The sequence below is a fragment of the Mustelus asterias genome, chromosome 22 (genome assembly GCF_964213995.1).
Source record: "Mustelus asterias chromosome 22, sMusAst1.hap1.1, whole genome shotgun sequence".
In the NCBI taxonomy this organism is placed as follows: domain Eukaryota; kingdom Metazoa; phylum Chordata; class Chondrichthyes; order Carcharhiniformes; family Triakidae; genus Mustelus; species Mustelus asterias.
The window spans coordinates 37,448,625-37,465,949 of record NC_135822.1 but is presented as its reverse complement, the minus strand read 5'-3'; the positions used below and the strand labels follow the sequence as shown (position 1 = coordinate 37,465,949).

Below are 17,325 nucleotides of genomic sequence, written 5' to 3'. Positions count from 1 at the left end.
ACACCTCCTTACTTTCTTCATGAGCCGACCATGGGTGACCTTATCAAACGCCTTACTAAAATCCATGTATATGACATCAACTGCTCTACCTTCATCGACACACTTAGTTACCTCCTCAAAAAATTCAATCAAATTTGTGAGGCAAGACTTACCATTCATGAATCCGTGTTGACTATCCCAGATTAAGCTGCATCTTTCTAAATGGTCGTAAATCCTATCCCTCAGGACCTTTTCCATTAACTTACCGACCACCGAAGTAAGACTAACTGGCCTATAATTACCAGGGTCATTCCTATTTCTTTTCTTGAACAGAGGAACAACATTCGCCACTCTCCAGTCCTCTGGCACTAAATCTGTGGACAGTGGCAAGGCCAGCATTTGTTGTCCATCCCTAACTGTCCTTGTGAAGGTGGTAGTGAGCCACTTTCTTGAACTGCTGTGGAATATTTATTTGCTCTGAACACTTTTGAAATGTTTCCCATCATCGTTCTACATTACTGTTTGCCTGTATAGTTGCCCATTTTATTTTTTCCAAGTTCTTTTCTCAGCCCCTCAAAATTAATTTTTCTCCAGTGTGTTAAATTATTTGTTGTCATGGTTTTGTCCTTCTCAATCGTCATCACATGGCTTATTATATTATGGTCACGTTGTCCAGATGTTCCTTTCCTTTTACTTTCTTACCTGCCCTGGTTCAATTCCCCATTCTTTGATCCAATAATGAATCTTCACTCGTTGGGCTTTTTACATATTGGGGGTTCCGAAGTAGTCCTGTACACATTGGAGAAACTCCATTCCCTTACCCCCTTTACCGACCACCCCTGTCCCGTTAATGTCGAGGTAATTGAAACTCCCTCATGATCGTTTCAATTCCTAATTTCCTCCGCCTCCCTTTCAGTATTAGATGGTCTGTAGACTTATTACTCTTCATTATCTGTCATTTCTATAGTTCAGAGGTGTTCAGTAATTCCAGGTATAATGTGATGAGGTTAACAGCTAGCTAAAGCCAGAATCTTAAACCAAGCCTACGCCAAAAAGTCCAAAAGTTCCATTGGTTACAGGCTAAAGAGAAATACGAGCCTGGTAGTTCCATTTGTATCCAAGAGTGTTTTTTTTTTAAGTGGTGGGATATTAAAAATCTGGGCCGCTTTTTTGTTTACATTAAAGGAGTATGTTTTGAATTCTGAGAAGGGAACCAATCAGTTTGAATCTCCTGAAAGAGCGAGAAAAGTGAGTTTGAATTTTAAAATCAGTTTAGATATGTATGTATGTAGAAATAGGAAGAGGCACATATATAAAGACATAACTTAAAAGTTACCAACAAATGGTTAACTTAGTTTGTAGAATTGTGTCTTTATTCACTCCAGCTGGAATATATAATTATTTTGGGAGAGTTGCTTGTGCGAATATAAATTAAATTTAGCTGATACTTTAAATATGATCCCGTTTGGTGTCTCATTACTTCCAAAAACTAGAAAGAAACCTTATGTATTCGGAGAACCAGTGCAGACACGGTGGGTCAGGCGGCCTCCTCCTGTGTTGTAACTATTTTATGATTCTGTGATACGCAGGATAAATAGAGTAGCTAAAAATAATTAGCACCCATGCTTCCTTGATGCTGTACTTGATATCATGACGAGGATAAACACACTAATGGTTTGGGGAGTTGGAATTGCCCATAAACATTGTGTGAGATATAAGAACCGGAATCATTTTGTGCAAGAATAGAAAAGACCCAAAAATGTAACACTGTTTATCACTTCAGAGAAATGCATTTAAGTGGATTGTCTCAAAAAAGGAGAGATCCAAGTAACTTGCATGATAAAATATGCAAAGGGTACTCTGAAACCCCAGAGACGCTCAAATTATGAACTATGAATTGTGCCTTCAATGCAGCAAGCCTTTTTGCAACTTAAAACATGCAGATCAGCGTGAGGTGGCATTAAGTATAGTGAAAAAATGGCTTTGTGGAATTGAGTTCTTGACACAGCATCCATAATATATCACTGGAACTGAAAGCTTGCACAGCTCTGCTGCAGGGGTAGAGCCGTTGCTGCTATGGATGCTGACTAAATAACTCCCCATTCAACAATGTTTCTTTCATTAAACCTACTGCCACTTTGCACTCACCTCGCCAGCGTCATGAATCAAGGACAGCACAATGAGGTGGCCGTCCTTTCCTGGCCCGATTCAAGGTCACAGTGGTTAGCGCTGCTGCCTCTCAGCGCCAGGGACCCGGGTCAGTTCTGGCCTGGGGGTCACTGTCTGTGTGGAGTCTGCACCTTCTCCTTGTGTCTGCGTAGGTTTCCTCCGGATGCTCCGGCTTCCTCCCACAGTGCTGGTTAGGTGCATTGACTATGCTAAATTCCCCCTCAATGTACCCAAACAGGTGCCGGAGTGTGGCGACTAGGGGATTTTCATTTTCACAGTAACTTCATCACAGTGTTAATGTAAGCCTACTTGTGACTAATAAATAAACTTTGAGGTCAGTACACTCTACTAGCAACACTACTAGTACACGGCCACGAGCAACTCTACTCTTCTTGATCTTGTCATCTCTTCACTCAACTTCTGTGATAGATATGCCTCTTTGATTAGTTTGCATTGGGCTTTAGGCTATGAAGGTGGATGACTATCCTTAGTTTCTGTCTCTAGAGTGATGGACATGCCTGAGAGTTCCAGTTATCAGTCAGTCTCAGACTTGCTGCTCAGCTAGAACACGGCAGTTTCACTCCTGCACTTGAAAACACTTGTGTTTTTCCTCCTAAACATTCTCATTCCATTCTATGTACTGTCAGAACCTGTCGTCACATTCTCCTGGTTTTGTTTTGTCCTGTGACTATGCTACTGCTGACAGGTTGAACTGAGAAGTGCAATTTATTACTGAAGTTGCACCCCACTCTTAGAGTGAAATAAAACAAGAATTTAGAAGGCAAAACAATCAAGTGAATTGAACTGAATGCTGGTGTGTGGGCGGGGGACTCTTAACCGTGTTGCAGCTGTTAACACGCTGATCATAATCTTAGCTGGTTCTTTAAGATTGAGAAACGGGTCACTGGGTGAAAAAGAATGTCTGCAAATAAATAATAGCCTGTCCCTAAGGTCTCTAATTTAAAGGTTTTTCTACATATGAAATATTATTTAAAATTTAGATTAACCAAACATTTTCATTAGAGCTATGCTGATTTTTAAAAAAAATTGAATCTAGTCAGAAAAGTCAAACCCTTTGTGTTAGGGCCAGTGCTCCCTCAGCACTGACCCTCCCACAGTGCGGCGCTCCCTCAGCCCTGACCCGCCCACAGTGCGGCGCTCCCTCAGCACTGACCCTCCCACAGTGCGGCGCTCCCTCAGCACTGACCCGCCCACAGTGCGGCACTCCCTCAGCACTGACCCTCCCACTGTGCGGCGCTCCCTCAGCACTGACCCTCTCACAGTGCGGTGCTCCCTCAGCACTTTGTGTTAGGACACTGAGAGAAACACCATGTTCGTCACACTGGGACGCAGATACTGAAAACGTTCAAACGTAACGTTGGTGAGGCACTGTGCGCATGAGACAGGAAGGAGGAACATTGCCACCATGCACACAATTTGACAGATCCAGGAACAGGATGATGCAGGTGGATTCTTAAGGGCCTTGAAATTGTTAGTGGATCAATATGAATGGGGCACTTAATACAAGGCAAAAAAGTGTTGCTCAAGAGCAAAGCCTGATCCTATGTGGAGTACAAGATAGCAACTGTTACGCATACTGGCACGAATGTTAACATTATGGTCATTACTCAAAGGTGAGGTTTCAGTTGCTTAAAAATGTTAATCTGTGAGTTTATACAAGAGCTGGATAAGACGTAGCTTAACAAACTGAGAGGTTCTATCTTTACATCTCAGAATCAACACAAGTTATTCAGTTCCCTAATTTTGCATTCCCTGTATGACCTGAGGTAGCTGGGAGGGGCTTCAGGGTTGTGTCTCATGTAACATCTGTAAGAGATTATTAGGAAAAACTAGGCTTTGGGACTGACTGTTGCATGATCAGTTTATATGTGTAAATCTAATTTTATACAAGTATTTACTCTTCTAAACAAATCAATTAGCTGAGTTTGACATAGTTTGGTGACGTGGTTTATAACTTATCAGAGTAGACACGATGTGATTATACGATTGTTGAGGACTAGCTATCAGGCCCCCGTGGGTGTGCTACCACACTCCTACAGGGTTTGATTTCATGGGGGAGCTCAATCTGTTTTATAAAACCTGATTTTGCTCTGAAGGCACATGTTGGACAAAAGCACAAATCATAACCTTGTGTTAAAATAAAAGAGTATCAGGCTGTTTTGGTTGTTGTCATTTGGACAGTGATGGAACCAGATTAGTTGGGTACAGCATCCACTGAACTCAGAAAAGGAGGGAGAATTGGCCAGGTTCTCTGATTACAGCATTGGTGCAGGTCTCAGGTGGGCGGATGGGGATTGGACACTTGGGTGAGCGGTTAAAAGGTAGCACAACTCAAAGAATATTAAAGGTGTAGGGAGTGAAAGCCCTGTTTGAAAATGTTTTGATTTTGAATTCCAAAGTCTTCTAGAATTCAGTAGCGAACTGCTTTTGAATGCATATCATTATACCAATTTGCACACAGCAAGGTCATACTAAAAGCAGTAATATAAATATTCTGTGGCCCTGGCTCTCTTTGTGTTTGGTGCCTTGGGACCTTTTTTATCCCTTTGGGCAGATGAGCCCTCTATTGAACATCACATTCAAAATGCATCCTCAGTACTGCATTGAGATGCTAGCTCAGATGATGGGCTGAAGTCAAAGTGGGATATGGTGTTATAGAATGCTGCAGCAGAATTAGTTGTGGAAGCAACATCCATAATTGCCATTGAAAATTAAAATTTAGGAAAATGAGTAAGCACTTTTGGAAAGTTAGCCTTTCTATGCTGTAGGTGCTTTGATCCCAGGTGTGATCTAATGAAAATTGAACTGAACAATATTAACACAACAATTCCCTGGGGAATTTGAGTAGATTTTTAGATTTGTATTTCGGTCAGGGGCACATGGAATTGTGTGGATTATGATGTTAAGACATGAGCATTAAATAATTTCAGCAAGATGGGTAACATTGTACAAATTGGCAGCTCAACCCTCCCACCTGACACAAAATTGATTCCAATCACAGCTAACTTAAATTGAGCGTACTTAGGCTTAAATTATCTTCATTAATGGCCCATACAGGAATGTTAACATAAAACCAATCACTGTGGATGCTGGAATCTGAAATACAAACAGAAAATGCTTGAAAACCTCAGCAGGTCTGACAGCATCTGTGGAGAGAGAATAGAACCAACATTTTGAGTCTGGATAGCCCTTTGTCAGAGCTCTTCGTCGGTATCCTGGAGCTCTGACAAAGGGTTAAGGAAACATTTATACAGGCAAAGAGGGTGGTAGAAGTTTGGGTCACTCTTCTGCAAATTGCAATTGATCTCGATCAGTTAGCTTTAAAATGGAGTGAGAGCAGATATGAATCATTAAGCTGCTTTATTTTGCAGATACTAGTGTTTTTCTATTTTTATTACTGCGCGTGCGCAGTTGAAGGCTCCGATCGGAGCAACAGTGTTTTGGGCGCGATAAGCCCTGCCCACAGGCTTCTGCAGCGTGATTCAGAATAGCTGATTTATTTTTGAGGCAGAGTGCGTATGGGGGGCGCCTGGGAACAGGTCTAAAAGTCGGATCTAAAAACTCCCAGATTCAGCACTTCGAATCAAAATGGTAAAATCGGGCCCCAAGTGTGAACCTACAGCGTGTGACATTGTAATCAAAACTCAATTTCCTTAACTTCAAACTCATCTTTGTGAATCGAGATAATGTTAGACATGAGGCCATGTCCTGCTTCTCGAGCTAAAAACACTTTTTAAAAATCTGTCTCTGCTTTGTAACAGAACACTGTTTACACAGCCTTGGTCGGCAGGGGTTTTCCAATAAGCTGCCTAGACTCGCTTCCTTTTCTTTCCATTGACCCCCCTCCTGGATTGACCATCATTTTTGTTCTGTTTCTGAGGCCAAAATGACTTTTGGGATCAAAGTAGATTGCGAAATATGGAGACTAGCTTTCATCGCCATACACACACTTCTCGTAAAATGCGTTTGGAAAATTTGAGAAAATCAGATGTGCGGTGCCCAGTGGGTCTAGTTTGTTGGGATGTAAGCATCTTATTTCAAAGATTGGGTGGATCAGAGTTCTGTGTATGGGGTTTTTGCTGTTAAATTGATGCTCCGACTACCTTGCTTGTCAATGGCTGGAGACTCTTCAACTCCATTCAGCTGGGTTTGCTGGGGGAATCCATTTCAGGATATAATGAGTGGGTGGATACTGCGCACACTGTTTATAAGTGAGAGGGTCGTTCTTGTTCAGGTGCTCCCATGTACTGATATTTACCATCCTTGAAATGTGCTGACAGCATGTTAATTTGTCCTCCATTCATCCACTTGTATTCTGAAACTGATGCTATACACTTCAACTTACTGAGGTTCGAGGGGCAAATAAGACTTTGATCTGTAAATATGGCTTTCGTACTTAAATGAAATTCTAAAGTTGAAGCTTTTGTTGTGGTTACAGTTATCCTTCTCTAGTGTCTGGAAGCAATTTATACAATTGCGCGATGTCCTGTTTTACTAAAAGCAGGAAGGAAAGAGACTGGGGCATTTTAATAATTGGTGCAACTTAAAGGTAATAATTGGCATTTAAAATATTTAACCGATCATTCCAAAAGCTTATGGTGGCATTGTAGTAGCCAATAGGGCCATCTAGTGGATAAAATAAACAGTACCATCCAGATGCTTTTCAAACTGGAAAAATCGCTGAATTTACTACATGACTTTCGTACCTGCAGCCATCATTCAGCAGTTCTGAGACATTTTGAAAGAATCATATCTTGCTCTGCCTATCTCTTTTTTTTTAGGTTTATTTATTTCTGCTTGCATACTAGTTGCAGTTGAGTCATATAATTCCTGAATAAACTGATGTGGAAAAGCTCAAAGATAATTCGCCCTCTTTTTCAAATAATATCCATCTGTCTTTGCATTGCTCGTGGTGTCCTCAAATTTAGTTTTAATAGGTGCAAAGTTTAAAGTTTATTAATGTCACAAGTAGGCTTACATTAACACTGCAATTCAGTTACTGTGAAAAGTGTTAATGCAAAATTTTATTGCTGCATCAGAAAACGTTCCACAAAGTCCAATAATAAAACCTGATCTTTAACAGTGTGACTGTTCCTTCCAGCCTCGCATGGACCAGTATTTCAACCAAATGGAAAAGATAGTGAAAGAAAGGAAAACATCATCTAGAATACGTTTTATGCTCCAAGATGTGATAGATGTGAGAATGGTATGTAGTCCATTTCTTTCTCTGTGTCTTTGCTGTTTTAAAGTGGTAAATCACTTCTGTACAACTTTAAGTTGATCAGACATTTCTAATTAAATGTTACAAGAGTACTTTCTGGTGCACTAAATTTGCTGAAGACCTATCTGAAATATTGGTTTCATCGCTGGCAGGGCCAAGACTTATTGTCCATATCTAAAATGTTCCATAATGTCGTGAACTTCATAAAATTAAGAGTTTTTAAACTCCCGTTTCGGTGTTGAGCTAGGACTACAGGCATTTCTTCCAAAGGAACAAATTACTTGCGAAGAAGCAAGCTTGTGTGTTTACAGGCCCCTCTAACCTTGGTAAATTACTGTTCCTCCTATCTTGCCTTCCCCTCCAAAGTGCCCAGATTGGTGAGGAAAGCTGCAAGAGCAGGACCTCTTTTAAGGAGTATGCCACCCTAACTGTCTATAATTGAGAGGGTTAAAAATACCTTCTGTGACAAGATCCCCTGTAGCTGTGTGTTTTAATTCTAAAAGTATAATTTTGCTCTGAAGAAACAATGGATTCTGGATCTTGGACTAAAGATTATTCATTATCCTGTCACTGTGTGAAGATTTGTTTTGGCTTAATGTGTATGCTTGTCAAGGTGAGGAAATATGCTGAGCATTTGGAAATATTTTCTCTGTGTCTCTTTCAAACATTCTACTGTTGCCCGTAAGTGGATAGAGAATAATTACATGTTGGTGATTTGTGATTTATGAAAAATTATTGAATATTCAATTTGTGCTTTTTGTGTTGCAAGTTTTGAACTTTTGCAGAATTTTAACAAATTTAATGGCATGCGTCATATGATGTTTATGCACCTTGGGCAAAGAGGATTTTTTAAAAAGTCTGAAATCCAACTTGCAGAAATGTAGTATTGACACCATGGGAATATCCAGATATGTTGTCAAATCATGTCAGTTCCTAGGCTTCTAAACGCACCAAATGTGTTGCATTCATCTATAGAAAAATTGGGTGTCACGTAGGGTCGAGCAGGGGCCAAAGACCATTGAACAGATTCATAAAGAAGCACAAATTGAAGAACAGCAGCAACAATTGAAGGTTCATCAACAACTATTGTCCAAACAAGACAAAAGAAGACCAGGTAAGAAGCAATTGCTTCTGGAGCTGCCTTTTCAGGTGTGATCAGTTTAATGCATATTCTTGCAATTGTACTGCTTCTCATTCTGTCAGTGGCAATGAATATATTTTTGGGTGTCATGTCTTGGTCTACCCAAGAGAGCCTATCCAATTGAGCTCTCTTTTTCCATTTAGATGGATGGCTGTTCAGGTAGTAGGAACCAGCCTTATTGCATTGAGTTGCATTGGTTTATAAGTGGTTTGGATTGTTCTATTCGTGAGTTTGGCTGAATGCTGGCTTCTTTTGTGTATCCATTCACACACCACCTGAATTCTTTTCAAAACATAACCATCTCAGTTTGTGGAGAATAGGTGTAAGATATTGAAACACAGGTCAGAAAATAATGCCTGGCTGACCTGCTGAGTATTTCCATCATTGACTATTTTTATTTCAGGAATATTTTGTCTGTCAGTAATTTTTTTAAATCTAGTGTGGGGAGTTAACATCTGTCCAAACCATTTGAGCAAGGATTCCAGCTGCTTTGTTTGAGGAGAATAGTGGCTTCTGGTTCCAAGACCAAAGTAATTTTTTTTATCCAAATCCCTGCACCTATTAACTAGCTGTATTAAACGGATGTGATCACATTAACTAAATAGTGCATGTTTTAACAGTAACCATTGATGCTTGCAGGTGGTGGACGACCTACAGAAGAAGCTTGGAACACTGTTCCAGTGACAAAGAGCAGCAGGACGATAGACCCCAGCAAGTTCCCAAAAATCACCAAAGTATGAACGTTGTTACAAGTACCCTGAGGTTTTGTTGCTGTAATAATTTACAGGCAAATTTGAGATAAACCAGTAAATTAAGTGCATGCTGACTATTTATGTTGATTATAAACGATAAAACAGTCACATATTTACTGCCTATCTCTGCACATTTTGGTGATTGTTGCACACTACATGGAAGTTTTGACACACATTGATTTCCCAGAAATTCAAACGAAATGTCCAATTCTTTTCAGAAAAGACTCATTAGGGTGTTGTTTAAAAATTAGGGCACATAGATTGCAAATAACGTAGCCATAAAGTGGTGGTTAGGCAGCAGAAAGCAATAAATAGGGATTAATTTATGTTTTGGATTTATAATGGGACCTCTTTGCTTTCTCATCCATATATTAAAAAACGCACAACTTCTTACACCACCTGTCAATTTAAATTCATTTCCAGTGTGTACATTTATAGTTGACAGCTGTTAATGTAAATATTACTAGAATTATGCTGAAGATACAGCTAACACAGTGGTAGGTGGTGGTGGGAATTACTATGTAATGCATTGACACAGGCATTTTCCACTGTTAATATAAAATCGAAGTCCATGATGGCAGTATATAAACGAAAGGAAGATTGTGTATGACATTAAAACGAGGGCTACGTTGTGTCTACATATCTTGGTCCAGTTATCCACTTCTCTCTAATCCTGTTTCACCTGAAGTTTGCATTTGATCTTGACTTACTATGTGCAAAGCCAAAGAAGATTGACTAATTTTAATAAGTTATTTGGACGCGGACACAAAGTGAATGATATTAAATGTTACTAATGACACTACATTTAGGTAAAATGAGGAAGATTAGAAGTTTACAGGACAATGTTAACAGATGCTGAGAAATGTAAAGTAGTACATTGTGGTGGGCTGTGTGGGAATGACACACAGGCCTCAGTAGCCTTAGGGGGGCAAAAAAAGCAGGTTTGTCGAGGCATGTTGATGCATTCATTAGAAGTACAGAAGAAAGGGCCAGAAAAGAGGTAAATAGAATTCTGAAATTTCATTTGAGAGAGTACTGACTGTAGAGGTTATGAAGTGATGTTGAATTGAACAAGACATTGGTTAGGCTGCAGTTGCGATTTTAGGTGTCATACTGGGCACTGCATTATATCAAGGATGTTACAAGTAAGGAAAGGGTGTTCCCAAGATTCTGTAGAATATTATCAGGAGTGAGAGGTCGTAGTCACTGAAGAAGGAGAAGATTTAAGTAGGGATCTAAATCAAAGCTTTTAAAATTGGGGTTCTTAAAATTGTGAAAAGTTCTAAGAGAATAAATAGTGAACGATTGTTTCCACTTTTCTAAATGGGACATAAACTGCAAATAGTTATCACTAGAGAACAATGAGTGAGTTTTTATCACATACAAAGCTAAAGGCAGTATCTATATCACTAAGGACTAACTGAAAAGAGAATTGATAAAAAGAAATGGGAAAAGGATGAAGAAAGTTGGACCACAGAAAACACATCCTGTTGAAGAGCTTCACAATCCCAATAGGCAAAAGAACCTCCTTCAGTGTTGAAAATTGTACGACTGTAACTGTGGAATCTTTAAAATCCACTTTGTAACTCCACGTTCTGAGTCTTATAAAAACAGAATGACCATAGGATTCAGTTATATAGCCTCTGTCTATTAGGCACTGGTTTTGTTCCCAAATGGAATCCTCAGCACAATGCACACTTTTGGTGCTGGCTGTGCTCTATACTGCTTCAGTAGGTGATAGCAAAAGCACAGGGAGCTTGCAGCAGAAGTACGCAGAGTATATCTGATTGTGACATTGCTGATTTGATGCGAGCATTGCCACTTTTGACATCAATCTAATAGTTAATGCCCTGCCTTAACCTCACACAGCTGAGCATGCATTCAACAACCAGTAGGGCCTCCTCACCAATACTTTCAAGTTAGGTGCTGATTATTTTTTTAACCGGCTGCATGAAATGTTGCAGAACCAGCGGTCATGGGTTAATCACACATTGCAATCCCTGCCCCTGTTTTCGGGGGCTATCTAATTTTGTCCAAGTATTTCATGCGTGAACTTATTAGATGACCCAGCTGATTACTCCTCCTGGATCTAATGCCAAATTTGTTCTGACAGTTAGATGAATAAGATTAATAGTTTAATGCCTTGGATATTTAATGGGTTGGGGAAAGGGAGAGGATGAGACAGCAAATACATGATGCCTTTGCTGGTTAATGCCCAGAAAAGTACGCAGAAATGAAATGAAATGTAGCATGGCCAAAAATATGTTTTGATCCAAACCTGATAGGTCAGTCCAATAAAATCAACTGCAGTCGTGGTGATTTAATTTGTGTTTGATGGTAAATCTTTTTGTAATATTCCAGCGAGGAATGCAAGTGCTGGAGAATTGGCATTTTTGGTGTCACTCTCACTATTGAGCACTACTTTATTAAGTACAGCAGAAGTTAAATGCTTAAATCATGGAACTCCCTCCCTGACATCACTTTGGGTGTATCAACACCACATGGACTGCAGCAGCTCAAGATGGTGGCTCACCACCTCTTTTTTGGGGCAATTCGAAATGGGCAATAAATGCTGACATTTCCAGCGATGCCCAAATCCCATGAACAAATAAATCCTCGAAGAGTGTATCCTGCAACTTGGTGTGAATTTTTCTCATGGAAGTCACTCAACTCCTCTTCTCAGTCGGTTTGCAATTACAGTTGCAAGGTAATTGCATTGAAACTATTTAAACAATTTCACATTTTACCCTTTCAAAGATAAGCAATGTGTTTCATTAGCCTGAGCTTAATTCAATCCCTGATCCCAAGGGTGAAGAAACTTGGCATTCTTCAACAATTATGACTAATTCACTGATTAATCATGGTGCAGATTTTGGCATTAATTTGGGATCGATCACAAGAACATGGTGTACTCTTGACCACCTCAGGCTGGTTGGGTGCTTCAGGAGTTTAGATAATTTTGCCTGTTGTATTGGTGGAAAAAACTGATTCAGGTTGCTACAGTACAGAGAAATGTTTTTATCTTCAACCTTTGTTTTTAAATAATCCTATGTTGATAAGCACCAGTGCATTGAGATTTTGAAGTGCAGATAACTTCAAGTCACTGGGGGGTGGGGGGAATTGGAGAAGGGGTCAAAGTATTGTGCGTTTGAGCTGGGTGATTTTTAAAAAAAAACATGTAACAACATTGAAAATGGATTGAAATGCCACAGACATTGTCGCACCTGGTGCTTCCATAGGTCAAGTACAGCTATTTTCATCTTGGCATCAACCCATTACGCAGAAACATAGAAATGTTACAGCACAGAAGGAGGTCATTTGCAAAGAATCTGGAAGCTCCTTCCTGCTTCCCAGTGGCAAATCAGCTGGCTTCAAATTGCCTGTACATCCTTATATCCAATGCTCAAGTGGTTAATTTCTTTTGTGTCACATTTCCATCAACTCAGAAACTATCATACCACAAACCATTCAGCCATCTTTCCTGTACTAGCCTAACTAGTCCTTTGGTTCCTTTCTGAACTAGATGTTCAACAATCTTCTTTGAAGGATTTAATTAACACAGCAGTGAATGATTTAGCTGGAAAGTTATTGCATGTAGTCCCTGCTCTGAGAAGAAAGGGAATTCCCTCCAGACTTTCCTTGTTTCAAGCTTGTTAATGATGAGCTAGTTCTATAGGTTTGTACAAAATTAAAAAAATTATTTGTGCCTATAAATTCCATTCTTGGTTACAATATGGTCCTTAAAATATAATCTATCACCTTATGTGCAATCATTTTCTAAAAGCACAAAATTAATTTGAAAAACACACTTGGTGATCATTTATGCTAATCAATTTTGTCCCAGATGCAACTAAATCTCTTGACGAGTATGTCAGGTAATTACCATCTCGTGCTATAAGACAGTTGATTTTCACACTGAGAGTTTGTGTTGATCAAAGCAGAATGCCTTGTGTCCCAGAGAGAACCCAAGTCAGTATACATCATCGCAATCTTTTTAAAATTCGTAAACCTTGACTTGCAAAAAAATGAGATCCAAGTTGTAATTATTAATACGTATGGGCTCATGGATTAAGTCCATGTTTACTACGAGACTGTTCCTCTTATGGGGTCTAATTAGCTGCTGTTCCTGTTAAGGGATTTGTTAATTAATGCGTGGTTGTGTTATGGGATATGCTAATTAATGTGCGGTTCCTGTTACGAAGTTTGAATTAATGGAACCATAACTGCACAATCTGGATGAATTTTTGTCCCTTCCAATTTTCTTGGAAGTGTTGGCACATACAAGCATGCAGTTGCAAGGATTTCAGGAGCCCAGAGGAGTGTCGGTAAGGCCTTGTAACTAAGTTCCAACCCGCCCATAACTGTCTATCTCACAGCAGGGATCAGAAGCAGGAACTGAGACTGTTTCATTTTACATCTCACTGGACAATTGTAGCAAACTTGCTGCTATTGCAGTTGATATCTACTTAGCACTAAACCAATGTTTGAACCCTTCTTGGCCTGTATCGTTTACTATTGCACCACATCAATCTGCCATGCAGTGCGACAGTGGATATTTCATTGTTAGAAGGAGCAACCCTCTTGAGAATCTCAACTATTGGGAGCTCGCAGCAGCATTGTGGAAACTGTTTCCATGGTAGTGACGGAACAGTTCATCGGTTTAGGAATTGTGTTTTATAAGTATGCAGAGAAAGGAGGAGTGACAAACATGCAAGTATTTTGGCCTGTTCAGTGTGATCACCAACACCATCTTGCCTCTCAAAATTTTGAAAGTGTTCTTTTGCTTTATTCTATCCCTTAGCCTGCCACTGATGATAAAATTCAGTTGGGTCCAGGATGCCGATTAGGTAGCTGGGGTAAGGGCAGCAGTGGAGGAGTGAAAACTAATGAATCTGGTAAGTGAATTGGTGCTCGTTTAACTGTCTTTGTGGAATTTTTCACATATTATTTGTAAACATGTCTTTGAATATCGAGGTTATACTTTTTTTACACTTCTCCAACCCTATAATCACAGTGCAAACAATTTATTGTCTGTTGGAAGAAATTATTTCCAATTTGATCTTTCAAACTCTAAATCAAATTAAAGAGGAAAACATTCTGTATAGATTACTACTCTGTTCGAGTCGAATAGAAATCCAGTCATCTATATCACCCCCAACTCCTCATCCCCTTCCCACAGGCACCTTCCAATGTAGGAGGTACAACACCTAACCTTTTAATTCCTCTCTCCTCACTATCTGAGGCCCCAAACACTGCTTCCAGGTGAAACAGCACTTGCACTACTTTCAATTTAGTATACTATATTTGTTGCTCACAATGTGATCCCCACTGCATTGTGGACACCCAACGCAGAATGAGTTGACTGCTTTGTGGAACACCTCCTCTCAGTCCTCAAGCACAACCCCAGCTTTCTGGTTTCTTGCATATGCTACCATTCTCATGTTTCTGTCCTTGACCTGAGCAGTGTCCCAATGAAGCTCAGCACAGGCTGGAGAAACAGCAGCTCACTTTCTGATTAAGTGCTTTACACTGGTCTCAAAGTTGAGTTCAACAACTTCAGATCATTAACTCTGTCCTCCGATTGGATTATTTTCTTTTTGCCAAATGCCAATCTAAATGTTATTTTCACGAGTTTGCTTTCAGACGGAGCTGTATTTTATTCTGACCAAAACACTTGGACCAATGCTTTGTTTCTTTTCTATAACCATTGCCACTCCCTTTGCCTTTTGTTCCATAACATCTTTGTCATTTAGTCTCTTCTGCCCTCTAACCTATCCCTGACCTTCCCTTTTGTCCTGCCTGACCTCTTTCTTCCCCCCCGCCCTCCCCCACCCCCACCTTGCAACATAAAACCCATCACATTTCTATTTTCATTTTGGCCTCTACGTTAACTTTGTTTCTGTCTCCACAGATGCTGCCAGACCTGCTGAGTTTTTCACACACTGTGTGTTTATATTTTAATTTAAAAACAAATCGCCCTCATTTAACTGAAAGGCAAGCGGCCTTAACCCAGGCCCGCACCTGTGCTTTCTGCTCTACCACAGAGAAACGTTCATTTCCTGTTTGCTATTACACTGACTGGAAAATAGTCTTGTGGTTAATCATCTCATTGTGTTTGAAATACCCCAATCTGACCAACAAGAATGCAGGTTAACCTAAATTAATTTTTCAATAAAAAGGATCATAAATCAAAGTGACCTTTTAGAGAAAGAATATGTATTTTTGGTTTTAAATTCTTGAGCCTATTGACATGAATTAATGTGCAAAACATTGTTTTGTTAGAACAATAGAGATGATGGAAATTGAACTTTTCTGTGTGTATTCACGGATCTTTGCTGCTCTACCCCATTTAATTTCTTACCTTCCAAGCGACTAGTGACTTTTTTATTTTTCCTATCAAAATGAACCTCCTCACACTTCACAATGCATTTCATTTGCCATTTATCCACTCACTCTACAAAACTGTTTGTCTCCCTGTATTTCGTTGCAGTGAACTCCTCCAAGCTGACTCCAGTGCTTAAGAATGCGATCTAGGCTGATACTTCAGTGCTGTACTGAAGAAGTGCTGCATGATTGGATCTGCCTTCTTTTCTGTTTTAAGTGTTAAGTAGGTCCTGCTCAAGTAAGCATGTAAGATCCCATGGCCAGTTTGAAATAAAACTTAAAATTTTCCAAGTGTCCTGGCCAACATTTTTCCCCTCAACCAATCCTATCAAAAAAGGACTGATCATCTTGTTTGATGTTTTGGGATTTTGATGTTAAAGTTGGCTGCTATGCTTGCTGGATGTGAAGCACTTTGGAACATCCTGATTATGCATTGAGGGGACATGTAAATGCAAATTAGTTCTTGAAAGCCACCACATTAAGCGTGGATAAAGCTCAGTATTTTATTTCAGAATCACCACGGACGACAAGTTTGAATAGATTCTCTGTACTACAGCAATCTACCCCTCCCCCTGATTCAGATGCACGTAGGACACTACCTAGGTGAGTGCTGTTGAAACTGATGAAAGTAATCTTGCATTTTTCTTTGGTAAGTTTCCAGCACAGTATGCCAACACTGTTCTCGCTTAATCTTTAAGGTTATTTTTATTTTGTTTTGGGTTTATTTTGTTCTGTATTTGGTGCCTGGTGCCACATATTAAACTGGCTTTGTATTACATCTAAGCTTCAATGGAAAAATAAAATCAGGGAATGGTGGGACCACTTAGCGAGTCAGACAACCTGTGAGATGCTGATCAAAGGTCCTCCACATGAAATATTTCCCAACTTTCCTCCTTGTTGCCTGGCCTGAGTGATTTCAGCATTATCTGCTTTTATTTTATATTTTCAATAGCTGCAGTATTTTGCTTTTCAGGACAGCAATGCCAAGCTGATGATTTTGTACAAAGTTCCCATGTTTGTTTTCTTGGCCTCTCTTTAGTATAGACTAGTTGGAAGCCAATTCCTAAGACATTCTCAGATGTTTCCCTTTTCTGAATGAACGTCCATTCAGCCAACAAGGGAGCTAAGGCAAAAAAAGTTACTATTCTGAAATTGCACCTCAAGCCTACTATGTTTCGATCACCGGAAAATTGACACTGAGCCAGTTTTGTGGAGTGCTAATTTCGTAATACAATTTTGCCCAGGTTGTATGGTCAGTATATCAGGAGCTCGAGTGAGTCTTAGTTACATCCAGGACAAGATAACTATGTCACAGATGTGGCAGATGGGATGAGAACTGTGTAACAGAACAACTCTGAATTTGAAATACTCTCTTGATTGATCTACAGCGAAAGCTGTGCAGTTGGACTTTGAGCTACAATGATTGCAATCAATGGTACTGATGCATATGTAGATTTTGTTATTTGCTCAAAACAGCTTTCTGCAACGGGGCAGATATTATCGGTGAGCGACAGACTTTGTTAACTTGACAGACAGCAGAATATATCAGAAACCGATTAAAGCATGCAAAATAGTATGTTAAATACAGGTTAATAAGAAATATTGGAAATACTCAATAGGCCAACCAGTATCTTTGGAAAGAGAAACCATTAACCTTT

General features: G+C 39.7%; 1 protein-coding gene across 45 annotated transcripts in view; it reads left to right on the top strand.

Moving 5' to 3' along the window:
- Nucleotides 1-17,325, top strand: part of LOC144510004 (eukaryotic translation initiation factor 4 gamma 3-like) — a 357,463-nt gene that overhangs the window by 299,373 nt on the left and 40,765 nt on the right. For all 45 annotated transcript variants that reach the window (XM_078239141.1, XM_078239148.1, XM_078239147.1 and 42 more), the window contains 5 exons: nucleotides 7,271-7,375; nucleotides 8,366-8,504; nucleotides 9,171-9,265; nucleotides 14,085-14,178; nucleotides 16,180-16,270. In XM_078239141.1, the coding sequence (XP_078095267.1) occupies nucleotides 7,271-7,375; nucleotides 8,366-8,504; nucleotides 9,171-9,265; nucleotides 14,085-14,178; nucleotides 16,180-16,270 (524 nt within the window). The remainder of the gene's footprint in view (nucleotides 1-7,270; nucleotides 7,376-8,365; nucleotides 8,505-9,170; nucleotides 9,266-14,084; nucleotides 14,179-16,179; nucleotides 16,271-17,325) is intronic.